Source organism: Thamnophis sirtalis, unplaced genomic scaffold (genome assembly GCF_051295495.1).
Source record: "Thamnophis sirtalis isolate CommonGarterSnake01/CBP01778 unplaced genomic scaffold, rThaSir2_p1.2 scaffold_14, whole genome shotgun sequence".
Classification (NCBI taxonomy): domain Eukaryota; kingdom Metazoa; phylum Chordata; class Lepidosauria; order Squamata; family Natricidae; genus Thamnophis; species Thamnophis sirtalis.
The window spans coordinates 9624720-9651546 of NW_028261394.1; the positions used below are offsets into that span (position 1 = coordinate 9624720).

The window sequence follows — 26827 nt, forward strand, 5'->3', positions numbered from 1 at the left end:
AGAAAAGAGGCAGCCGCCTCTTCCGGCTCGCGATCGAACGCCGCGGGTTGGCTGGAATCTCCCGAGGCGCCTGCGCAGAAAAGAAAAGGGGCGGGGCTGCCCGGAGGGGTTTTATTGTAGGATGGGAATAAAACGAGCGTGAGAATATTCATAAAACGTTCTTATATAGGAAAATGTCAATAAAATTAAAAAGAATTCTTAATGTTTCCGCTATCAATTTTTTTTCTTTTAGAAATAAATGCAATAGATTGCAAATAGTTAAAAGATAGAATAGAACAGAATATAGAATAGAATAATTTATTGGCCAAGTGTTATTGGACACACAAGGAATTTGTCTTTGGTGCAGATGCTCTCAGTGTACTTAAAAGAAAGTTTTCCATGATGTTGCATTTTTTTAAAACTTTCTTCTGGTTACTTTTAGACCACTTTAAAAAAAAAAAAGGAAAGATATTTACAAATCAATGCAATATATGGCAAATAGTCAAACATTTCCCCCGCAAAATTAAAAAAACAATGAGAACTGGAAAGACACTTGTGTGACCCTGTAAGAAAATTAAAATTCTCCAGCTGGATGGTTCATAGTTCCAAATTTTAAGTTTCCAAGGGGGATCCACCTTCAACCCCCTTCAATTTGGATCAAACCCCCTTCAATTTGGATCCAATATCTCAGGGTGACTCAAACCTAAACGTAAAGGTTCCCCTCGCACATATGTGCTAGTCGTTCCTGACTCTAGGAGCGGTGCTCATCTCGGTTTCAAAGCCGAACAGCCAGTCCAAACATGTCTCTGTGGTCATGTGGCTGGCATGACTAAACGCCAAAGGCTGTTACCTTCCCCCAAAAGCTGGTCCCTAATTTTCTACTTGCATTTTTACATGCTTTTGAACTGCTAGGTTGGCAGAAGCTGGGACAAGTCATGGGAGCTCACTCCATTACGCAGCTCTAGGGACTTGAACCGCCGAACTGCCGATCTTTCTGATCGACATCTTAGCCACTGAGCCATCTCATCCCTATATACTCGTGACTCTGTTTACTTTAACCTTAATAAAAGTTAAGTTCAGAAGCCCGCATGCTGGTTCCACCTGTTATGTAAGACAGTGTTTTTCAACCTTTTTGTGCAAAGGCACACTTTTTTCATGAAAAAAAATCACGAGGCACACCACCATTAGAAAATGTTTAAAAAATTTAACTCTGTGCCTATATTGACTATATATAAAGTGTTTTTCCCACGGCACACCTTACACTATGTCACGGCACACTAGTGTGCCGCGGCACAGTGGTTGAAAAACACTGATGTAAGAGACACGTCAACCTTGTCCAGACCCCATAAATTAACTTCCAGTTCAGTAACTGAGCACAAGTCCTTTTATGATGCTGTTTGACTGTCTCTGGGAGACATAACCGGTGTTTAACAGGATGTAAAAAACTGTTTCAGAGTGGGTAATCATTTTAGTTTTGGTCATTTTGTGGTAACAGTGTTTTTGAAGATTCTGGTTTCTCATGCTCCTGGGGACGAGCGCTTCCACCCGTTTCAGAGCGGGTAAGCGTATCTAGGCCATTTTGTGGTAACAGTGATTTTGAAGATTCTGGTTTCTCATGATCCTGGGGACGAGCGCTTCCACCCGTTTCAGAGCGGGTAAGCGTATCTAGGCCATTTTGTGGTAACAGTGATTTTGAAGATCCTGGTTTCCCACGATCTTGGGAAGAAGTGATGTCAATTGTTTCAGAGCGGGTAATAATGTTTAGGACTCTCTGTGGAATCAGTGATTTTGAATGTTTTTGTTTCCCACGATCTTGGGAAGGAGTGCTTTCAACTGTTTCAGAGCGGTGGATCAGTTTTAGGACTTTTCTTGATAAGAGTGACCTGGAAGACACTTGTACTGCACGATCTTGGGTACGAGGGCTTTCAGGCAAGCCTGGAAAAGAAAGCAAATTCCACCGGTTACTTCTACTACCCTCCTTGCAAAGTTGCCTTTCGTAAACTAGTTTTGAAAAGAACGAAGTTGGAAAGGCTTGGACGAGGATCCCAAGATCGAACACAGGAGGGATCTGCCACAAACTGCTCCCTCTTCGACATTAATGAAATGTTATCATAAACCATTGTCATTTTTTATTAATAGCTCAAGGCAGCAAACATACCGGAATGTTCCTTCCTCCTGCTATTTTCTCTCTAACAACCACCCTGTGAGGTGGGTTGGGTTGGGCTGAGAGGGAAAGCCACCAGCTGGTTTTAGCGGAACTAGAGCTCACTGTCTCCTGGTGATTGATCCCAAGTCTCTAGCTGGCTTTAGTGGAACTAGAACTCCCTGTCTCCTGGTGATTGGCCCAAAGTCACACCAGCTGGCATTCATGGCTTAAGGTGAAACTAGAACTCATAGTCTCCTGGTGATTGGCCAGTCACCCACCTGGCTTTAGTGGAACTAGAACTCCCTGTCTCCTGGTGATTGGCCCAAAATCACACCAGCTGGCATTCATGGCTTAAGGTGAAACTAGAACTCATTGTCTCCTGATGATTGGTCCAAAGTCTCCAGCTGGCTTTAGTGGAACTAGAACTCCCTGTCTCCTGGTGATTGGTCCAAAGTCACCCAGCTGGCTTTAGTGGAACTAGAACTCCCTGCCTCCTGGTGATTGGTCCAAAGTCACTCTAGCTGGCTTTAGTGGAACTAGAACTCCCTGCCTCCTGGTGATTGGCCCAAAGTCACTCCAGCTGGCTTTAGTGGAACCAGAACTCCATGCCTCCTGGTGATTGGCTCAAAGTCATCCAGCTAGCTTTAGTGGAACTAGAACTCACTGACTTCTGGTGATTGGTCCAAAGTCACTCCAGCTGGCTTTAGTGGAACCAAAACTCCCTGCCTCCTGGTGATTGGTCCAAAGTCACTCTAGCTGGCTTTAGTGGAACTAGAACTCCCTGCCTCCTGGTGATTGGCCCAAAGTCACTCCAGCTGGCTTTAGTGGAACCAGAACTCCATGCCTCCTGGTGATTGGCTCAAAGTCATCCAGCTAGCTTTAGTGGAACTAGAACTCACTGACTTCTGGTGATTGGTCCAAAGTCACTCCAGCTGGCTTTAGTGGAACCAAAACTCCCTGCCTCCTGGTGATTGGTCCAAAGTCACTCTAGCTGGCTTTAGTGGAACTAGAACTCCCTGCCTCCTGGTGATTGGTCCAAAGTCACTCCAGCTGGCATTCATGGCTTAAGGTGAAACTAGAACTCCCTGTCTCCTGATGATTGGTCCAAAGTCTCCAGCTGGCTTTAGTGGAACTAGAACTCCCTGTCTCCTGGTGATTGGCCCAAAGTCACCCAGCTGGTACTCATGGCTTAAGGTGAAACTAGAACTCATAGTCTCCTGGTGATTGGCCAGTCAGTCAGTTGGCTTCAGTGGAACTGGAACTCCCTGTCTCCTGATGATTGGTCCAAAGTCTCCAGCTGGCTTTAGTAGAACTAGAACTCCCTGCCTCCTGGCTTCCAGCCTGGAGTCTTATAACCCAGTGTTTCTCAACCTTGGCAACTTGAAGATGTCTGGACTTCAACTCCCAGAATTCCCCAGCCAGCATTCGCTGGCTGGGGAATTCTGGGAGTTGAAGTCCAGACATCTTCAAGTTGCCAAGGTTGAGAAACACTGTTATAACCTACTCCACTACACTGGCTCATCTGCCTCGAAGAGCTGCTTTGATTTGATGGACGATTTGATTTGATGGACGGGTGGGGGGCGGGGGGGGGAAGGCCAGCCAGCCAAGCCAGGCAGTCCCTTATGACCTACCCTGCACGACTGTTGCGCTGGAGGAGGAGTCGACAGGCGGGGAAGTGAAACTGGCTCCAGCCGTGTCGGAGATGTCGTCCCGGGGCTGCTTCTCCGTCTCGCTGGGGCGGTTGACGCTGCTGGCGGCGAAGTGGGCGCGGGGGCGTCCGCCTTGGGACGGGACGGAGGCGGCGGAGGAGGAGAGCGAGAAGTGGGCGCTGAAGGCGCGGGCCAGGAGAGCCAAGCGCCGGGCGCGCCAGCTCTCCAGGCTCCAAGCGTCGCCGCTCCGCCAGCCCAGCCCCACGTCATCCCGCAGCTCCTCCCGCGGCACCTCCTGGTTGCCCACGTGCCAGAAGACCCACCAGGGCAGGCTGAAGAAGACGCCCACGCCGCCCAGGTAGATCAGCAGGTCCGACACCTCCGTCTCCAGCAAGCTGCCCGTCAGCAGCCCCGCCAAGCCCAGCGCGTCGAAGAGCAGCGCCAGCCCCAGGGCGCCCCGGCAGCGGCTCCACTTGCGCCGCTCAGACTCCGGCGCCATCCCCGCTCGCTCTGCGGGCGCCGGGAGGGAGACCCCCCCCCCAAACACACACACCCCTATGCGGGGGGGCTGGCGTCACGACCCCTCTGAACGTCCCAAAGGTGCTTCCCCCACCCCGGACTTTTCCCACCCTCCCTTTGAAGACATTTGGCTTAGAATAGAAATAGGAATGGAATAAGAATAGAAATAGGAATGGAATAAAAATAGAATGGAATTAGAATAAAAAAAGAATGGAAAATAGAATAAGAAGAGAATAGAATAGGAATGGAATAAAAATAGAATGGAAAATAGAATAGAAACAGGGATGGAATAAAAATAGAATGGAAAATAGAATTGAAATAGGGATGGAATAAAAATAGAATAAGAATAGAAAATAGAATAGGAATGGAATAAGAATAGAATAGAAAACAGAATAGGAATGGAACAAAATAGAATAGAATAGAAATAGGAATGGAATAAAAAATAGAATAGAATAGGAATGGAATAAAAATAGAATGGAAAATAGAATAGAATAGAAACAGGGATGGAATAAAAATAGAATGGAAAATAGAATTGAAATAGGGATGGAATAAAAATAGAAAATAGAATAGGAATGGAATAAGAATAGAATAGAAAATAGAATAGAAAACAGAATAGGAATGGAACAAAATAGAATAGAAATAGAATAGAAATAGGAATGGAATAAAAATAGAATGGAATTAGAATAAAAAAAGAATGGAAAATAGAATAAGAATAGAATAGAAAATAGAATAGGAATGGAATAAAAATAGAATGGAAAATAGAATAGAATAGAAACAGGGATGGAATAAAAATAGAATGGAAAATAGAATTGAAATAGGGATGGAATAAAAATAGAATAAGAATAGAAAATAGAATAGGAATGGAATAAGAATAGAATAGAAAACAGAATAGGAATGGAATAAGAATAGAATAGAAAATAGAAAACAGAATAGGAATGGAACAAAATAGAATAGAAATAGAAATAGGAATGGAATAAAAAATAGAATAGAATAGGAATGGAATAAAAATAGAATGGAAAATAGAATAGAATAGAAACAGGGATGGAATAAAAATAGAATGGAAAATAGAATTGAAATAGGGATGGAATAAAAATAGAAAATAGAATAGGAATGGAATAAGAATAGAATAGAAAATAGAATAGAAAACAGAATAAAAATAGAATAGAAATAGAATAGAAATAGGAATGGAATAAAAATAGAATGGAATTAGAATAAAAAAAGAATGGAAAATAGAATAAGAATAGAATAGAAAATAGAATAGGAATGGAATAAAAATAGAATGGAAAATAGAATAGAATAGAAACAGGGATGGAATAAAAATAGAATGGAAAATAGAATTGAAATAGGGATGGAATAAAAATAGAATAAGAATAGAAAATAGAATAGGAATGGAATAAGAATAGAATAGAAAACAGAATAGGAATGGAACAAAATAGAATAGAATAGAAATAGGAATGGAATAAAAATAGAATAGAATAGGAATGGAATAAAAATAGAATGGAAAATAGAATAGAATAGAAACAGGGATGGAATAAAAATAGAATGGAAAATAGAATTGAAATAGGGATGGAATAAAAATAGAAAATAGAATAGGAATGGAATAAGAATAGAATAGAAAATAGAATAGAAAACAGAATAGGAATGGAACAAAATAGAATAGAAATAGAATAGAAATAGGAATGGAATAAAAATAGAATGGAATTAGAATAAAAAAAGAATGGAAAATAGAATAAGAATAGAATAGAAAATAGAATAGGAATGGAATAAAAATAGAATGGAAAATAGAATAGAATAGAAACAGGGATGGAATAAAAATAGAATGGAAAATAGAATTGAAATAGGGATGGAATAAAAATAGAATAAGAATAGAAAATAGAATAGGAATGGAATAAGAATAGAATAGAAAACAGAATAGGAATGGAATAAGAATAGAATAGAAAATAGAATAGAAAACAGAATAGGAATGGAACAAAATAGAATAGAAATAGAAATAGGAATGGAATAAAAAATAGAATAGAATAGGAATGGAATAAAAATAGAATGGAAAATAGAATAGAATAGAAACAGGGATGGAATAAAAATAGAATGGAAAATAGAATTGAAATAGGGATGGAATAAAAATAGAAAATAGAATAGGAATGGAATAAGAATAGAATAGAAAATAGAATAGAAAACAGAATAAAAATAGAATAGAAATAGAATAGAAATAGGAATGGAATAAAAATAGAATGGAATTAGAATAAAAAAAGAATGGAAAATAGAATAAGAATAGAATAGAAAATAGAATAGGAATGGAATAAAAATAGAATGGAAAATAGAATAGAATAGAAACAGGGATGGAATAAAAATAGAATGGAAAATAGAATTGAAATAGGGATGGAATAAAAATAGAATAAGAATAGAAAATAGAATAGGAATGGAATAAGAATAGAATAGAAAACAGAATAGGAATGGAATAAGAATAGAATAGAAAATAGAATAGAAAACAGAATAGGAATGGAACAAAATAGAATAGAAATAGAATAGAATAGAAATAGGAATGGAATCAAAATAGAATGGAAAATAGAATAAAGAATGGAAAATAGAATAAGAATAGAATAGAAAATAGAATAGACTAGGAATGGAATAAAAATAGAATAGAAAATAGAATAGGAATGGGATAAGAATAGAAATAGGAATGGAATAGAAATAGAATAGAAAGTAGAATAAGAATAGAATAGAAAATAGACTAGGAATTGAATAAGAATAGAAAATATAATAGGAACGGAGTAAGAATGGAATAGAGTGTAGTAGAATAGAATAACAGATTCGGAAGGGACCTTGGAGGTTTTCTAGTCCAACCCCGCCTCAGGTAGGAGACACCCCTAGTGTTTGTGTGTGTGTATTTTCCAGCATAACTCTGGAATGCCTGGGCCGTTTAGGTGAGAGCGGCAATTGTGTGTGATGTCAGTTCCTTTGCAGCTTCCTCTGGAAAGACAGCTGTGACATTTGCCTTCCAGTGGACCAATGGGGAAGCGCCTGGTGGATTTGGAGCAAAATGCCAGGATTGTAGACAGGGCAGGAAAAAGGAGCTCATTTAGGGGGGGGGGAGAGGGCAGGGATGATGGGCATGGGAGTAGGGGGAAGAAAGGCCCCTTAATGGCCTTTTACGAATGTCAGACAAACACTTCAACCTCTATAAATACCCAAGCCACGCCGGGTTATCGGCTAGTATTATTACATACAAAATTAGATTGTCACATTTATATCTTAAGCCCAGATGGAAAAGACAAGCTCTTTAGAAAATCCAGCTTTGCAGAACAGAATAAAACAGGACATTGCTTTATTCCCGCAATGGAAAACAAAATTACAGGATGTTTTTACAAGTGAACCAGCATTGAATTAAACGTCTTCTCTGCCAAGCTTCCTTTGATCTTGCTACGAAAATAGCCCATCTTCTTCCTCCGCTCAAAGGGACAGTGGCACTTTCACTTTTCTCAGGTCCCGTTTGGGAATTTGGGGTTTCTTGTCTGATTTAGGAGTTTTGGGCCTTTTGGGAGCCACAGTTGGTTTTGCCAAAGGTCGCTGGGAATCCTTGCTCTGCGTCTTTCCCAAAATCTCCTGCGCGGCTGTCTTGGCTTTTCGACCAGGCCTTTGTGGGGTTGATTTCTCTAAGATGGAGGCCTCCACGGGTGTTTCCGGCTGTGAAACAGGGATCTCTGCCTTCCTTTTGCTGCGCAGCTTCGGAGAGCCCGTCTCCAGCTTGGCTACCTATTTGCCAAAAGGGAAAAACCAAGAAAAGACACAGTCAGAGAAAAGCTGGCCCGGGGAATTCTGGGAGTTGAAGTCCACAGTTGCAAAGGTTGAGAGACGTTGCAACAAAAACGAGAAGCTTTCATGCCTTTTACCTGTGGAGGAAATCAGAGGGTTTTTTTTGGGGGGGGGGGCACTTAAGGTGAAATAAATTACCTGATCTTTTTTCTCAGGCGGCTGAGTTTCGATAGGAACCAGTTGTGGAATGTCTTCCTCTTCCTCCTCTTCTTTTTTTGATTTCAGGGGAGAGGGTTCCATCCTGTCTGTTTTAGGCCCTTCAGCTTCTGGAGCCCCACTCGTGTCGACGTTTGGGCCCTTCTGATCCGTAGTCTTGGGTTTAGCCTTGCTTTTCTTTCTTTGCACAGTCTTAAAAACAAAAGAGAAGCTGACTCCTTAATAATGGCTCACCTTGTTTTAAAAGTGGGCATCGTGCTAAACATTCTGAGCTATGCTTCCCCAAAAAGCACAAGGCAGAATCCTGGTCCCGACAAAAACCCCTTTATTATATGAATGCGAATTCGTCTCCTTCACATTCAGCCAAGGCCTGGCAAACAGTCTTTCAAAGGAGTATTTAGGACCACAGACCTTATCTATCTTGGAAAGCTGCCATGTGAATATTTTCCAAATGAGGCGCTGTGCAAGGAAAGACTTGGGCAGTCTCTCTTGAGATTCACGGACAGATCTTCACACTCCTGGAACGAATCTAACTGTAGGGTTTTTACAGTGAATCATCTGAATGGTCCTTAGAACTGAGGTTACACGTGTAAGTAAAAACTGCAGCAATCTGCAGAAAATATTTGCCTGTCAGCTATTCTTTGCTTGCAGTGTGTTCCCAGGCATGATCAAGGACACGGGATGATGAAACAAAGTATAACCTGCAACATTTTATTCACTCATTTGATAACACTTGATTCATTCAGCTGCAACATTCTCACATTCTCACGAACACCAATGATGTACTAATAATTGACTAACCAATTATTGTGCCTTGGAGACTTGTTAGCCAATAATGATATAACACGTAAAGTAGATAGAACTAAAGAAGCTGCAAACACTATAAGAATGATGTTTCATGATTAATAATTTTGCTGTTGATTCTACTATCCATGGGATGCTTCATGCTGTTGATTCTGCTATCTATGGAATGCTTTGTTCAATAAACACTTGTTGGTTTAGCTATCCGTGGGTGGATTACATTCTTTCGTCTTCAGCCTCAGGACTCTAATCACTACATCTAACGACTGAACAATTGCTGCTAAACAACGACCAAACGACGACAGGACTGGATTCCCACTAAAACGCGTATCTAAATAGAGATTTTGGGCATACAACTTATGGGGAACACCTAGTCCGTCTGCTGGCTGTTGACACTCAGAATCTCACCTTTTGGTTTTCAGTGTCTTCCTTTTTCTGAACACCAGCCTCACCTTGGCAAGCAGAGTGAAAGACAGGAAGTGCAATCGATTTGCTGGTTTTGAGGTGAAGGATTTTCACGCTTTTCCAGATCTGGAGCAACATAAGGAGGGGGAAAAGAGACATCTGTAATGTCGTACGGCAAGCAAATGAAAAGAGAGAACCCCCCCCCCCAAAAAAACCAAATCCCATCAAATTGCTATTGGAAATTTTGAAACGGAATCCTGTGGCAGTCGTTAAGCGAATCAATATATTCCTCGGGGTGGTTTTTCTGGAAACTGGCAAAAAAAACCAAAAATTGTGATCAAAGGACCACTGCAACCCGCTGTAAAGGTGAGTTGATCATTTGGCACCCGAAATGCAGTTATATGGCCATGGATGCGTGTGTCTGTGTGCAGTTGGCGGAACTCAACTGTAAGTAGCTTTTGGGGGAGGGGTCTGTTGTAACTGAATAGTTTCTAAGTGATTGGTCGTAAGTCAACAACTACCTGTACGGAGTCCGTCTGGAACTTACCGTATTTTTCATAGTATAAGACGCACTCCCCCCCACAGAGGCTGAAAATTCGGGTGCATCTTATACTCTGAATGTAGCTTTTTCAAAGCTTTTTTTCAGTCTTAATGAGGCGCTAATGAGTGACACTATCTTTTTTCCCCCCATTGCTTCTCTCTCCCGATGATCAGCTGTGCTTTAGAAGCTGCTTTTTAAAAAATCTCCAACTAACTAGGGGATAAAAAGCACACACACATTCAAAACCAGTAAACTAATGTCCTTAAGCTGGCCAGGCTAAGGAAGCTGGACGCTAGCCAGATGAATACCTGGTTGGCAGAATTCCCCCTCCCCCCTATTTTCCCTCCCCCCAAACCAAGTGCGTCTTATACTTCGGTGCCTCTTATACTCTGAAAAATATGGTACTAGTTCACTGTCAGATGCAAAGGATCAGGACCGTGCATTACACTGCAGCTCAAAAGATTGTTTAAGCCAATGCACAAGAATCTAGTCAACTCAAGTTCAACACTAAATTGGGACCAGATAAGGGTCAACAGAATTCAAGAGGGGATGGACTTGGACCATTGGTGGGAACGTAACGATTCTAGGCTGATGATTCGTTTAACTCCATCCCCCAGCTCTGCTCCTACATCAACAAACACCCTTACCTGTGGAGCCTTGGCAGCTATTGCTCTGGCAGCTGCTATAACATTTTCAGTGATCTCTGATGCATCCATGCTGCTGTGCCCAATGCGAACCATGCTGAAAGAAATCCAGAAAATTTTTGTCCTATTGGATGACAGTAGCATCATCTTGGGGTATTCTCGGAATCACAGAGCAAGGGGCTTGAGGTCTGTATTCTATGGATGACCTACAAACTGCCCATCCTTCACAAAAAGCTTAACCTCACCATCGCTTCATAAAGTAAAGGTTCCCCTTGCACATATGTGCGCATCGTTCCTGACTCTAGGGGACGGTGCTCATCTCTGTTTCAAAGCCGAAGAGCCAGCGCTGTCCGAAGACCTCTCTGTGGTCATGTGGCCGGCATGACTCAACGCTGAAGGTGCACGGAACGCTGTTACCTTCCCACCAAAGGTGGTCCTTACTTTTCTACTTGCATTTTTACATGCTTTTGAACTGCTAGGTTGGCAGAAGCTGGGACAATTAACGGGGACTCACTCTGTTATGCGGTGCTAGGGATTTGAACCGCCGAACTGCCGACTTTTCTGATTGACAAGCTCAGCATATTAGCCACTGAGCCACCGCGTCCCTATCATCACATCATAAGATTCCCCATTGTCCCCCCTCTCCCCTTTTTAGTAGTTCTTTTGGCTTGCCTGACATTCCCCTCTAAACTGCTCAGAACATCTGGATTAGAATGAAAAACATAACCGATTCCCCACGGATTTTACTTTGCTGGCCTTTGCCAACTATGCGGACCGGTGCTCATCTTTATTTCAAGCATTGAACCAACACTGTCTGAAAACATTTCCGTGGTCGCGTGGCCAGCATGACATCATGGAGCCCTGCTCCCAACGAAGTGGTACCCAAAGAGCTGTGGTGGCGCAGTGGTTAGAATGAAGTATTGCAGACTAATTCTGTCGTCTGCCAGCAGTTCGATTCTCACCAGGCTCAAGGTTGACTCAGCCTTCCAAAGTTGGTAAAATGAAGACCCAGATTGTCGGGGGAAAATAGGCTGACTCTGTAAACCGCTTAGAGAGGGCTGGAAAGGACAGTGAAGCGGTATATAAGTCTTAAGGGCTATTGCTACCCATTTATCTACTTGCCATTTCCATGCTTTCGAACTGCTGGAGCAAGGGAGCTCACCCCATCAGGTGGCGCTAGGTTTCAAATCTGGTCTGCCGGCTTTCTAGCCCCATATCTTAACCGCTGAGCCACTGTGCCCCCCACCCACCCCCAGGCAGCACTAGAGAGCTGCAAATCAGGATACTTACAAGCAACTGCCCTTGTTAGTGACGGGGACAATTGTTCCGTGGATGCGTTTGTTGATTTCCTTAGCAAGGTCCTTGGCTTTCAAGTTCACACAGAGAGGCACCCTGGTATTGGAGAGAGAGGGTAAAATAAAGGTAAAGGTTCCCCTCGCACATATGTGCTAGTTGTCCCTGAATCTAGGGGGTGGTGCTCATCTCCGGTTCAAAGCCGAAGAGCCAGCGCTGTCCGAAGTCGTCTCTGTGGTCATGTGCACGCCACAGCTGACTTTCGACCACCATTTGACGGCTGTGACCAGGGGGGCATTTGCCCAGGTTCGCCTGGTACGCCAGTTGCGACCCTACCTGAATCGGGAGGCTCTCACAACAGTCACTCGGGCCCTTGTGACCTCTAGGCTGGAATACTGCAATGGGCTCTACATGGGGCTGCCCTTGAAGAGCATCCGGCGACTTCAGCTAGTCCAGAACGCGGCCGCGCGAGTGATCGTGGGTGCACCTCGGTTCGCCCACATAACACCTATCCTCCGCAAGCTGCGCTGGCTACCTGTTGATCTCCGGGTGCGCTTCAAGGTGCTACTAGTCACTCATAAAGCCCTTCATGGTAGTGGATCTGCATACTTGAGAGACCGCCTCCTGCCAATTACCTCCCTGCGACCAATTAGATCGCATAGATTAGGCCTCCTCCGAGTTCCATCTGCCAGTCAGTGTCGACTGGCAACTACACGGAGGAGAGCCTTTTCAGTAGTAGCTCCAACCCTTTGGAACGATCTCCCCGTGGAGATTCGTACCCTCACCACCGTCCAGACCTTCCGCACAGCCCTTAAGACCTGGCTATCCCGTCAGGCCTGGGGATAAAGATAATCTGTCCCCACCCGAATGATGAATGAATGTTGTTTACTATTTTACTTTTATGTACTATTTTGTGTCTATTGTCTGTACCCTCCCTTCTCCATTTTATGTAAGCCGCCCTGAGTCCCCTCAGGGAAAAGGGCGGCCTATAAATATTAAACAAAAAATTAAAAAAATATATATCAAAAAATGACTAAATGCTGAAGGTGCCTGGAATGCTGTTTTCTTCCCACCAAAGGTGGTTCCTATTTTTCTACTTGCATTTTGTACCGGCTTTCGAACTGCTAGGTTGGCAGAAGCTGGGCCGAGTAACGGGAGCTCACTCCGTTAACGCGGCGCTAGGGATTCGAACCGACCTTTCTGATCAACAAGCTCAGCATCTTAGCCACTGAGCCCATCTTAAGAGAGAGGGCAGGAAGTGAGTTTTCCACTGCTTTAAATTCAGCGGCTACATAATGGAGCCAAACCAAATCACCCTCGTTGGGGGATGATGGGGAATGTTAACTCAACGCAACTCAAGGTCCCCAAGGCCAACAGAAAGGAAAACGGAGCAAAAGAACATAAAATTAGGCAAGAGCTCCATTCCTTTGTTGATCTTCCTGAAGGCCCTTGGGAGTCTGGTTATGCCTCCTTGGGGGTCCTAAGGAATTGAGCCATATTTAGGCAGTCCTCGACATAACAGTTCATTCAGTGACCATTCGAAGTTGCAATGGCATTGGGGAAAAAAGTGACTTATTGACCATTTTTTTCACGTAGGACCATTGCAAGCATCCCCACCGTCACATGATTTTAACAGATTAGTTGGAAGAGACTTTGTAGGTCAAGTGGGAGAATAGAATATTAGAGTAGAAAATAGAATGGAATGGAATAAGGTTAGAATAATGGAATGAAGACTAGAATAGAACAGAACAGAATAGAATAACAGAACATAGGAATTGGAAGAGACCTTGAAGCAGTGGTGGGTTTCAATTTTTTTAGAACCTCTTCTGTAGGTGTGGCCTGCTTTGTAGGAGTGGCTCACCGGCCATATGACCGGGTGGGAGTGGCCAACTTGTAAAATGTGGTGAAACTCACTTAACAACACTCTTGCTTAGCAACCAAAATGTTGGCTCACAAACTCTGGCATTTGAAGCATGCAAGTCTTAAAGCTGTCAAGTTACAAGACCCTTGCACCCCTAACCCTTTAGAAAAAAAAAACCCAGGGGTGTTCAAACTTGACAGCTTTAAGTCTTGTGGACTTCAACTCCCAGAATTCCTCCTCTCGCTCTTCATCTTGATGATGTGTGGACGGGCGGGGGGAGGGAGCTGGAACCGGTTCTAAACGGCACTGTAGATTTGTGGAACCTCTTCTATAGAAGAGGTTAGAACTGGCAGGAACCCACCCCTGCCTTGAAGGTCATCTAGTCCAATCCTCTCTCCCACCCAAGCAGGAGACACCATTTCTGACAGAGGGCAGTCCAGTCTCTTCTTCAAAGCCTCCAGGGATGAAGCTCCCACAACTTCTGAAGGCAACTTCTGTTCCATGGGTTGATTGCTCTCTCTGTCAGAAAATTTCTCCTCATTTCCAGGTTGAATCTCTCCTTGATCACTTTCCATCCATTATGTATATTTATTTATTATTTATAGCCTTCAGGTGCCTTGGAAAACAACTTGACCCATTCCTCTCTGTGCCCCTCGTATATTGGAACACTGCTCGTTTACATTCATATCATTTACATTCAGATGCTTGACAACTGATTCACATTTATGACGGTTGCAGTGTCCCCGGGGGTCCTCCTCTTAAGACCTTCTGACAAGCAAAGACAATGGGGAAACCAGATTCATTTAACATCCATGTTGACAATTTAAGGACTGCAATGATTGAGTAAACGAACGTGGCGAGAAAAGGCGTAAAATGACGCAAAACCCACTTAACAAATTTCTCGCTTAACAACAGAAATGTTGAGATCAATAGCGGCCGAAGATTGAGGACTACCTGTATTGATGTCGGACAGACTAGCTGTCTCTATCTGGGGGGGCTTGGCAATTTTTAATTTTAATTACGTTCTATTTGATTTTTTTGATACGTTTTAAATACGTAGCTACCCGCGTTTCATGCTAAAGCTGCCTAGAGTCGTTTGTTTTTCTGAGTTGGGTGCCTAAGATACAACTGTATAAATAAAAACGAGGCAAGAGAGGCTTACTTTTTACGCTGATAGAAATGTTTTCCCATCTGTGAAGGCAGCAATCTTCGAACACGATCATCGGACAAGAAGAGGGCAAACCGGTTCAGCAGCCGGCGTTTCGCTTCGAAGGGCTTGTATTCGGTTTTGAATGTTTTGTAAGAGATGACCTGCGGAAAACAAGAAGGGGACAAAGAACACTGAGAGCCCCCCCCCAACACTGTGTTGGGGCCCGACAGCTGCTGGCAGAGTTGAGATGATAAGGTTGGGGGGGAACTTGGGCCAGACCGCCTCCTGCCAATTACCTCCCATAGACCGATCAGATCGCACAGACTAGGCCTCCTCCAGATCCCATCTGCCAGCCAATGTCGGCTGGCGACTCCCCGGGGGAGAGCCTTCTCTGTTGCAGCTCCAGCCCTCTGGAATGAGCTCCCCGTGGAGATCCGGACCCTTACTACTCTCCCGGCCTTCTGCAAAGCCACGAAGATCTGGCTGTTCAGGCAGGCTGGGGGGCTGTTGAAATAGCCAGCTCCACGGGAACTATGAATGTGGTGTATTTTAAATTGTTGTTTGTCTATTTGTCTATTTATCCCCCTTCCTTTGTTTATTGTAAGCCGCCCGGAGTCCTTCGGGAGTGGGCGGCATACAAGACCAATAAAACTAAACTAAAACTAAACTAAACTAAAGTTCTGGGGCCTGGGGAAGGCTCTGATGGATGCTGAGGACCAGACGCAAATATAGAGCTGACATTTCCCAGCCATCAGAGGCAGCTGCCTTTGGAGGGCGAGATAAGTGGGGAGGGAGAACAGCTGGGGCCTGCTCCAGATGCATGTATGCACAGAGCAGTTAGGAGAGGAGAACAACTGAGGACAAGGAATCGACTCGGGAATCAAAGCACACGTGGATGCTGAATGGCCCCTTTCTGGCTGGGGAATAAATAGAAGGCAAGGGGAGTGGTGGTCGTAGGAGACAACAGTTGGTATTTCTGAAGATTTTGGCTCACTGCGTTTGGTGCACACAAAGACTGCTTGCCAGAACTTAATTTGCATCTTTTTAATCACATGGAACTGATAAAATCTGTACTGCGGTTAACGCCTTGAGGGACTGTTGCCCGGACTTTTCAGTGGGTGAATGCCATTCATTCACAAGAAGAAAATCAAGAAGGGTTTTTCATGACAAGGAGTCTGTTTCTTGTTTCTGCTAAGACTGGGTCAGAACACCCTGTTCCTAGAACTTCCTGGTTACCCAACATGCATTTCACTTAACTGCATAAATGAATGGATGCAAGTCCCTGCTTATTTAATGTTTTAATGCACCTGTGTTTTTATGATCTATGCCCACCACCCAGACTTGCTTGACACTCAAGATCGGTAGCATATAAAAGAACAACCCAATTCCTGCTGCGTTCATATTTTTGGATGCTGAGAAGGCCTTTGATCGAGTTAACTGGCAATTTCTGTTGAAGATATTGCAAAAAATGCAGATAGGAGTTTTTTAGAGTCAATTAAAGCAATATACCAACAGCAAACAGCACAAATCGTAGTCAATGGAAGTTTAACAGACTCTTTTCAAATTGGAAAAGGTACAAGACAGGGCTGTCCTTTGTCCCCACTATTGTTTATTATAACTCTGGAAGTATTGTTGAATAAAATACGGGGCTTTTATGGTCTAAAAGGGGTCAAGATTAGGCAGCAAGAATACAGAGTGCGCGCTTTTGCGGATGATTTGGTCATAATATTGGAACAACCTCAGGAATCCAGTATGGTTTTCATGAATACGATTAATCAATATGGTCAAGTGTCTGGTTTTAAAATAAATTTAGGGAAAACAAAAATATTAGCTATAAATATGAATAAGATCGGTAGCATATAAATGTAAAAAAATAAGTCAAGGATTACTTGTATAAAGCAAGCTAAAAAACCCCAAACAAATCGCATCGACCAATGCAAATCTGTCCCAAAGGTTTCTTTTCCCCAAGATGCAACTCGACTTTCTGGTTTTTCTTCGAAGACGTTTTGCTTCTCCTCCAAGAAGCTTCTCCAGCTCTGACAGCATGGTGGAGAAGGGAAGGATTTATATTCCTTGCAGACAGCTGGTCATCTGCACTCTTTGAGAGTCGTTGAGGCTACCTGGAGTGTCCTCAGAAGGAAGTCTGTACATGAAATATGCTGAGGCAAAACATCTATTTCAGCCCATTTGCTGGCTCAGCTGTTAATCTCTTTGGTAGACCTATATTGTCAGTTCCTCAAAATACGAGCTGCTCCGTTAGCTGACCCGTGTATACTTGCCGTAACTTCCTGTAACTCAAGGGCAAATCTTGAGGGGTGTTTCCAAAACTAACAGATGGCTTTAGCTGAAAGTGATAAACTATATAAGGAAGTTCCTGAATTTCATTCAATGTTCAGGCCATTTATTCTTTGCTATGAACCTGCGCAAATAAACTATTCCTTCTCTGAAGAGCTGGCTTGCGTGTCCCGTCTTTTCTACAACCAAAGGATGCAAATGACCAACTGTCTGCAAGGAGTATAAATCCTTCCCTTCCCCACCTCCCAGCCAGAGCTGAAGAAGCTTCTGGGACGAGAAGCGAAAAAGTCCAGTTGCCTCTTGAAAAAAACACACCTTTGGGATAACCGTGACCTGGATGACGAAGAATCTTCACAGGCGTTGCAACGGCGGCTTACTCAGCAAGCTATAATGACACGTTTAAAGAAACTCTTGTGGGACACAGTCTTTGGAAGAGGCCATTGTTTTGCTCCTTTTCCAAAATAGACAGAGCAGATGTAGGAGAAGGCCTAGTAGCTTTCCCCAAAAGGTGACTTACCTCAGTGATGGATGTGATTCCATGTTGGTCCAGCCGCTTCCTGTACAAGTTCTCTGTTTGTTCCGCTGTTAAGCCAGGCTCATCTTTGGTGAAGAGGCAAACCTCAGAGGTATCCGGCAGAATGCTATGCGGCAGGTTTCTAGAACACCAAACCAGACCAAACAGGCTTCAGCAGAGCAACAGCTGTGGGGTCGCTAAGAAGATGCAATTACAGGCAGTCCTCCACTTACAGCCGTTAGTTTAGTGACCATTTGAAATTACGAAGGCATTGCAAAAAAGCGACTCATGACCGTTTCGCACACTTACGACTGTTGCAGCATTTCCCGTGGTAAGGAAAAGGTTAACTTTCCCCATTTTAAGTCCCTGCTGTTCTCCTTGTCGCCCACATATACCGTAAGTTCCAGCTAAGATAATGTTCCGTTTCTCCTTTGTCCCTCAGCCAACCCGTCATTCTGTCCATTTCTGCACATTCATAGATCTTTTTAATTATAGCATCTTCCGACGGTATGGTAGTGGATTTCCAAAATTGTGCATAGGTTATTCTTGCGGCCACAATTATATGCAGGCTCAAATGCCATATTGAACTACTTATGTAGGTATGTGGGTACTGTAATAGATCCCTGAACTTTGCAATGAGAAGATGTGGCTTAGAGACCTAACAATGAGGAAGGAAAGAAAAAGTTGGGCTGTGAATGACTGTCACCGCGGGGGTGGGTGGGGGGGTTGTATGTTTAAAATGGTATTTGTATCTGTATGTTTTACGCTTAAAAAAAAAAAGTAAAACTAATGAATGCCGATACAAAAGGCTGTATATTTACTTTATATTGTTATGTATGATTTGTCTTTCTTATGTTGTTGTATTTTTCTTTCTGGTTTTTTAAAGGTAATAATGTTTAATAAAAATTATATATATTTTTTTAAAAAAAAGGTAAGGAAAAGGTTTCCCCTCACACATATGTGCTAGTCGTTCCTGATTCTAGGGGGCAGCGCTCATCTCTGTTCTAATGCCGAAGAGCCAGCGCTGTCCGAAGACGTCTCTGTGGTGGCCGGCATGACTAAACGCCGAAGATGCACAGAATGCTGTTCCCTTCCCACCAAAGGTGGCTCCTATTTTTCTACTTGCATTTTTTTAAATGTGCTTTCGAACTGCTAGGTTGGCAGAAGCTGGGACAAGTCACGGGAGCTCACTCCTTTATGCGGGTGCTAGGGATTCGAACCGCTGAACTGCCCACCTTTCTGATCGACAAGCTCAGCGTCTTAGCCACTGAGCCACCGCATCCCTGTTTCCCCATGGTCACGGGATTCAAATTCAAACGCTTGGCAATTGACTCATTTATGATAGTTGCAAAGTCATACAATCAACGTTTTGTGACCTTTTGACAAGCAAAGTCGACCAGGAATCCAGATTCACTTAACAACTGCAAGTGATTTAGTTAGCTACGATGGCAAGAAAGGTTGTAAAATGGGGCAAAACTCACTTAACTGTCTCACTTAGCAATATGAATGTTGGGCCCAATTGTGGTCGTAAGATGAGGGCTACCTATATTGTCGATCTTTATTCAACAACACGGCTGTCCAATCTTGGCAACTTTTAAGAGCTGTGGACTTCAACTCCCAAAATTCTTCAGCCGGTTATGATGAATTCTGGGAGATGAAGTTCACAGGTCTTAAAAGTTGTCAAAGCTGGGACACTCCTGCTCTACATATAAGAACTCTGTTTTTGAACCAGACTTATTTCTTGCTGCATCTTCGTTTCTAATCTTCCTAGTGTAGGAAGTTATCCCCCAGCCCTCTCCCAGAAAAAAATGAAATATCCTAGGAAATATTGAAAAGGCAGAATATTTCTCTGGATGTGAAAAGGAAGAAACATGTTTTAAAAGACAGAATAGCTTCCTGCCCATCCCCCTTTATCAATGAGCCATTAAAGCCTGAGCTAGTCCACTTTACATAATAAAGAGTTCTCCCCTTCAGCTCCAGAGTGCTGGGATTAAGGCATGATAATATTGGCCCTTTGCCCACATGGCATTTGAGAGCTCAACCAAACCTGGATTCAAAACGCAGCCTAGAGAGTTGCCCCTGCATGGGCCCATGGGAGTCTGATAACCAATCAGAATACAAGCTCAAGATCAAAGGCCAGAGAGGGCATAAAACCAGGGACTCAGCTTCTCTTCCGCCCTTCCCTTCTCTTCTCCATCAACATTGAAGCATGTGATCACCTTTTCTGTTCAGGGCTCAAGCCATGTGGTCCTGTCCACCATTAAAACCATCTTTCCAAGCAGCCTCCATGTCTCCAGTGTCTTTTTCCCCACTTGGGAGCCGAACCCAGAAGGACATTTCTTCCAACACTAGTTATGCCCAATTGTGGAGAGCATTTCACTGCGGTGGGAAAGCAGAACTAAAACAAGAGAGGTAGCAGCCTTACATTTTGATTACTTGCTCCTTGGGTGGGATTTTCCAGACGGTGATCATCAGAAAGACATTCTGGTCTACGCCCAACAGCACTTTTTCTCCAGACTTCTCTTTGTTCGCGTTATATGCAAGTAATGCTTGAGTGGCTTTTTTGATCTAGAACAAAAAAATTGTTATCACTCATAGAATCTCCATGTCTCAAAGCCAAAAAACAACACTTTAATACAGACGGGTTGTGTTCCCGATAAAGCAGACATAAAGTGAGATTTGCACATTAAGTGTGAAACCTACTGGGTCAGGCTTGACAGCCTCTTAGAGCCCCTTTACTTCTATATTAAAAGCCACATAGACAGAGTTGGAACTTGCAAAAGAAACAGGAAGCCAGTGCCTAACCACAAGATGTCTCTATGTCAAAAGTCTCGTGGCACGACAAAACCGCGCTCCACTAAAGGGCGCCCGATTAAACCGCGTCGCTGATGTCATCAACAGGGCGACAACAGCGAGCGCGGAGAAAGAAGGGCGCTTTAAATAGCGCTTTGAAAGCAAGCCGATTCAAGTTAAGGTAAGGGTTAGGTTTAGGATTAGCTTTAGGGTTAGGGTTAGGTTAAGGGTTAGGATTAGGTTTAGGGTTAGGTTAAGGGTTAGGCTTAGGGTTAGGCTTAGGTTTAGGGTAGTTAGGTTTAGGGGTTAATTTTAGGTTTAGTGTTTACAGCGTGTTTTCTCCGCGCTGTTGTCGCGCTGTGATGACGTCAGGTACGCGGTTTCGTCGAGCGCCCTTTAGTCGAACGCGGTTTTGTGGCGGAACCAAAAGTCTATGTCAAAAGCCTATGTCAAAAGTCCAAGGTTCAATTAAAGTTTGTTAATGATATGTACTCCATAAACAAAACAAAAGACTCCATCTCCTTATAAGGCTTTCTCCTCAAGGTAACCACTAAGAAATGATTGAGGTCCAGCCCCCCTTTGATTGGGTGTATGTTGTGCTTCTCCTTAATTTTGTTGTGTCTTACTGTTTTAATTCTTTTTTAATATTTTTCATTTCTGTAAGCCGCCTGTAGTCCTTCGGGATTGGGCGGCCTAGAAATTCAATAAATGAAATGAAATGAAGTATTTCCGTGTTGCAATGCTTTTGAGAATGTATAATAATGCGTGCTTCGATAATGAAGGTTGCTCAGAACTTGCAATGCTAAGCCATGGGCTAGCTTTCTGAACCTGGCTACCAAATAAACTTTTCCTGTATCCTGAGAAGTCTACAGCCTGTCATTTTCTGCAACATTAAATCAGCCAAAAGGGTTGGCAAAGGCAGAGCAATGTAATGGCTCCCCTCGCACATAGGTGCTAGTCGTTCCCGACTCCCGCGTGCCGTGGGAGCCCAACGCCTAGGAACCCCACCGCCCGTGGAAAGGCAGCGCCCGGGTGTAAATTGGAGAGGGGGTCCCTTCCCTCAACCCCCCGCCTCACCTGGCTGTGGTCCAAAGGCAACGCCGCCGCTTCCCCCTTCGCCTCCATGCTTCTCCTTCCACGTGGGGCAGCTTTCCTCTCCGCGCGTCGCCGCACCGTGACGCCATCAGAAGGCGCCTCCCTCCTCCCCCTCATCTTGCGAGAGGAGCGTGTTAGGCGCCGTAGAGGTACGGCGAAGGGAGGAGGCGAAGCGCTGGCGGACTTCCGATCTTGGAACCATAGATATGAAACCAGAAACGGTAAGAGAAGCCGATAGGATCAGGGCTTCCGAGTTGGCTTGGGCAGACAAGCCCGAACTTTAGGAGTAAGAAAACAAAGACAATGCAAAAATAAATAAATCTGGATTTGGGGGGGACGGGGACGGACCCTATATGAAAGTCCCTCCCAAAGGGGGTGTCCTAGAGCAGTGGTGTCCAATCTTGGCCACTTTAAGACTTGTGGACTTCAACTCCCAGAGTTCCTCAGCAAAGCTGGCTGAGGAATTCTGGGAGTTGAAGTCCACAAGTCTTAAAGTGGCCAAGGTTGGAGACCACTGTTCTAGAGTATTGCACTTCCATTCCCAACCAGGATGGGTCAAGTTTAACCTTGATAGTCTTTGTTTCTCAAACTTAGCAACTTTTGTGGACTTCCAAGTCCCAGAATTCCCCAGGCAGCATGCAGGTGACCAGCTTGGCTTATCCAGGGAAAGCAGGAACTGTATTCAATTGCACTCCATTTTTGACTCTGTTTATCTCCTCCAAATGTCACAACCCCCAAATTTGCTGGTACCCCCCTGCAAGAGAATGCAATGCAATGTTTATTTAGCATATGGCACAATACATTCTGTATAGAGACACTTGTCGACCAGAAAAATCAGCGGTTCAAATCCCGAGCGCCGCGTAATGGAGTGAGCTCCCATCACTTGTCCCAGCTTCTTTGGCTTTGAAATGGAGATGAGCAGCGCCCCCTAGAGTCGGAACACCTAGCACATATGTGCGAGGGGAAACCTTTACCTTTACAAGACATTCTGAGGGTATCTTTTCACTAGCTTCCCCTCCAAGTGCCAAGCAGTTGTGACCCTGCTTAGCTTTTTCAAAACCAGCCAAGGTCATCGATGCTTCTCAACTGTGACTCTGGCAATGAAAGGGATTGAGAAGGCATCTTTTGCAGGAAAGCACACCTGGAGAAGGGAGAAGAACCTGATCTTTTTTCTTTCAGTTAGACCAGGGCGTCAGCAACACATGGCTCTGGAGCTGCACGTGGCTCTTTCATCCGCCTGCTGTGGCTCCATTGCCGGTCGGCTCCACAACTGATAGGGCTTTTGGTTAGGACAGGTAGAGGAAAAAGGACGCCGCACTAGGAGACTCTATGGTGGGGGAACCGGACTTCCAGTTGGCTCCAGAATTGAATGGTGACTTCCCATTAGGACTTTTCTGGCTCTTTTGAGTGTTTAAGGTTGCCAACCCCCGAGTTAGACCAATTTTGAAATATATTCAAGATGGCAGCTAGCCTGGCCCAGCCTTTTTTTTAAATCAGGCATCCTCTATGTGTGTTAGGAGTGCGTGCTTACAGAATTCTCAATGAACTATTGTTTTCCTGGAATTGGGGGGGTGGCAAGGCTGTTAGCTTGATACCACTATACTGTCCCATTTTCTTCTGCATGCTGTAAACATCAGGCTCTTTTAAAGTTCTGGAATTCTGCACCGAAACTTTTGCTCAAGTGTGTGGAAGATTATGTCCAAATACAGTTAGTTAATCCAACATCGGAGGGACACGGCGGCTCAGTGGCTAAAGATGCTGAGCTTGCCGATCAGAAAGGTTGGCAGTTCGAATCCCTAGCGCAGCGTAATGGAGTGAGCTCCCGTTACTTGTCCCAGCTTCTGCCAACCTAGCAGTTCGAAAGCACGTTAAAAATGCAAGAAGAAAAATAGGTGCCACTTTTGGTGGGAAGGGAACACCATTCCATGTCCCTTCGGTGGTTAGTCATGCTAACATGATCATGGAGATGTCTTCGGACAGCACTGGCTCTTTGGCTTTGAAACGGAGATGAGCACCGCCCCCTAGAGTCGGGAACGACTAGCACATATGTGCGAGGGGAACCTTTACCTTTAATCCAACATGCCAAAAAGTGCCAGATAGTAGAATGCTGTCTAAACTCTCCTACCCTTTAAAAACACACACAAACAAAAAAACTGTTTCCCCTAGCTTGCTAAAAACAGTGAGCCAAAGACAATTTTGTTGAAAAAGGTACCATAACTTGAAAGCTTTCGTATTACTGCAAAAAAATAAAACAAAATAAAAGCCCAGATATTTGCAGACATAATAAAATTTATTTAAATTTTCATGCATTATGATAGCTACAACTGTAGTCATGGGTTTGAAGGACAGTTCAACTTTGCTTTTGTCCATACAATGTAGCCTTTACGTGAAATGGACACTTTACAAAGGGGGGGGGGGAAAGGGGGGGGAGGCAACATTTTAAATTTAGAGCTGTGTAAAATGAAACAGTTCCGTGTGACTGGCTTTCTTTTCTTAAAAGAAACGTGGCATGTCCCCCTTGGAACATACCAACCCATTTGGGGAAAGCATTTTTGAACCAATTTCGTTGCATTGAAGTACAATGACAATAAAGATTATACTTATTGAACTTTCAAATTGGAAAACCAGCCTCCTGTGCTCTTTTTTTTAAAATGAAACAACTGGACTTCCTTGTTTTTCTTTGAAGACGTTTTGTGCTTCTCATCCAAGAAGCTTCTTCAGCTCTGAGTGGACGGTGCGGAATTGAAAGGTCCAGTCAGAGCTGAGGAAGCTCCTTGGATGAGAAGCGAAACGTCTTCAGAGAAAAACCAGTAAGTCCAGCTGCCTCTTGGGGGGAGAAAAAAAAGCACCTTTGGGACAACCATGACCTGGATGACGGAGAATCTCCACAGAGAATCAGCCTTCTGTAATGAATTCTAGAATAGGAAATGCAGTTAAAAATGATTTTTTAAGCACCATGGTTACTCCCCTGCAGCTTATACTCCTAGCAATGGTAGGGATGCTGCCTGCTACTCATTGCCAAAGATACAAGCTTAGTATCCTAGTCTTGTCGGCTACCCAAATACAGTGTTTCTCAAACTTGGCCAGTTGGAAAGTGTGTGGATTTCAACTCCCAGAATTGAATGCTGGCTGGGGAATATTCCAGGTGTTGACGTCTATAAATCTTCAAGGCTGCCAAGTTTGAGAAACACAACGTCTCAATTCATGCCTTAGCTTTGCTCCCTTGCAAGGTTTTTATTTCCTCAACCAAGCACCCACAAGCGGTGTTGGGGGCTGTCGCTTTCAGAAAACTCACAAGAGAACTGGGACCTGGATCGATCTCCAGGTAACCATCTGGGGAAGCTGACGCTCGCTCGCCTTGCCTGATATGCAAAAGTTTGTAGACTCTGTCTTGAGCCTACTCCGATTTAAAAGATCCAGCTCTGACGACAAGGCGGCAATTACACAACATCCGGTTGCTGATTGAAGACCTCTCTTACCCGAACGTCTTCACTTCGAATCAACCCCCAACCCCGCCGTCAAGAAGGGAAAAAAGGAAAACTTCAAAGATTCTCCAGGCTCCCAAGTTAAAAGGTAGCAGAGGAAGCTTTAAAAATCCTAAACCGGCGACCGAGTTCAGTGTTCGTACCGAATGCGACACGCCAGAATTATTGCAAGAGTTGTGATATAACAGTCCTACTTGTTGTAGTCACTAGCCTGTACTGCTAGGAAAATAATAATAATAATAACAATAATAATGAAAATGATGAGGATATTCTCCAGGGGCAGAGTTGGAAGATCTTACTTTAAACCCTGGGCCTGCACGTTTGTGTTCAATTGAGTTTGAGATAAAACATATTTTTGGACTATAAGACGCACCAGTGTATAAGACACACCAAGATTTTGAAGAGGTAAGAAAAAAAAGGTTTTGTCCTCCCCGGCCCCCAGGAGCACTCTGCAGGCTTCAGCAGGGCTGGGGGAAGGCAAAAATGTCCCTATTTTTTGCAAAAAAAGGGCCATTTTTTGCAAAAACGGGGGTATTTTTGCCTTCCCCCAGCCTGGCTGAAGCCTGCAGAGTGCTTATGGGGACTGGGGGAAGACAAAAACGCCTTAGTTTTTGCAAAAAAAATGGCCCGTTTTTTTTTTTTGCAAAAATGGAATATGGTGGCGGTGCTTCGGGAGGCCAAAAATGTCTTTCTTCAGTGTATAAGATGCACCAACATTTGCAGGCTCTTTTAGGGGAGGGGAAAAGGTGCGTCTTATACTCTGAAAAATACGGTAGTGATGCATCGTGAATGAAATAGTACCATAGTTGTATGAACCTGTTTTGACGGGTTCTTGAACTACTGAAAAGAAAAAAGCCAAAGGAAAACATTAATACGAGTTTTGTCAATGTGCTAATTTGGTGTTTCTCAACCACGGCAATTTTTAAGGGATGTGGACTTCCAATTCATGATTTCCTCAGCTTGCCATGCTTACTGGGGAATTCTGGGAGTTGAAGCCCACGCGCTTAAAAGTTGCCAAGGCTGAGAAACACTGGTCTAATTGCTTCATTTAAAACACAGTCAGGGAATCTGTCAAAGATAGGAACTCGGTGGGGTTTTTTTGTTTTTTGTTTGCCCCCCTAGAAAACCCCAAATCATCAAATGTTCAGATTAACATTGCAGGTTAAACGTGAATGCAGCAGGAATTCCATCCGGATAAAAAAACATTATTCCAAAGTAATTAAGATACCCAAAAGAAAAAAAAAAGATTTCAAATTGGAGTTTATTAACATGGTAATTGTGTTTGTAACATGTGCACATGTGGCACACCTGAATGATCTGCCTTTGAAAAATGCTTCCGTCTGATGGGAGGGGACAAATAAACAGAAATCCTGTAGATTTTTTTTCTTTTTTCATAATTTTAGGCAATTATGTCCACATCACTTTTACCAAGCTATTGCCAAATCTTTCGAGGGGGGGGGGGGAGAAGGAGAGCTGAATTTAGGAGGAGGGGGAGGAGAAGGAAGAGGGAAAAAAACCAAACCAAACCAAGCCAAAAAAAATAATAATAATAATATATGAAACTTTTCAGGGTAAAAACTTCCACAGTGGCATAGCAGAGCTCTCAATATGAGAAAGCTGACATAATGTGGACCTTTGCTGTGAAATCTCATCTTTGCAAAAGAGAAGGGCGGAAGGAGATTATCGGGAGG

At 43.8% G+C, this 26827-nt stretch overlaps 1 protein-coding gene and 1 non-coding gene across 2 annotated transcripts; both read right to left on the reverse strand.

Annotated features, from left to right (window-relative positions):
* Nucleotides 1–281: 281 nt before the first annotated feature.
* On the reverse strand, nt 282–4033 carry LOC106539922 (uncharacterized). The gene is made up of 2 exons (XR_015698448.1): nt 3757–4033; nt 282–1914 (listed from the first exon to the last, which is right to left on the reverse strand). It is a non-coding gene; the product is annotated as an uncharacterized LOC106539922 (transcript).
* Nucleotides 4034–7598: 3565 nt separating this feature from the next.
* On the reverse strand, nt 7599–21709 carry LOC106539931 (ribosomal L1 domain-containing protein 1). The gene is made up of 9 exons (XM_087728727.1): nt 21634–21709; nt 20189–20331; nt 17767–17905; nt 14967–15115; nt 11941–12042; nt 10654–10747; nt 9469–9591; nt 8242–8451; nt 7599–8043 (listed from the first exon to the last, which is right to left on the reverse strand). Exons 1-9 carry the CDS (start codon nt 21679–21681, stop codon nt 7741–7743), a joined length of 1311 nt encoding a protein of 436 aa, XP_087584853.1. The 5' UTR covers nt 21682–21709; the 3' UTR covers nt 7599–7740.
* Nucleotides 21710–26827: the final 5118 nt, after the last annotated feature.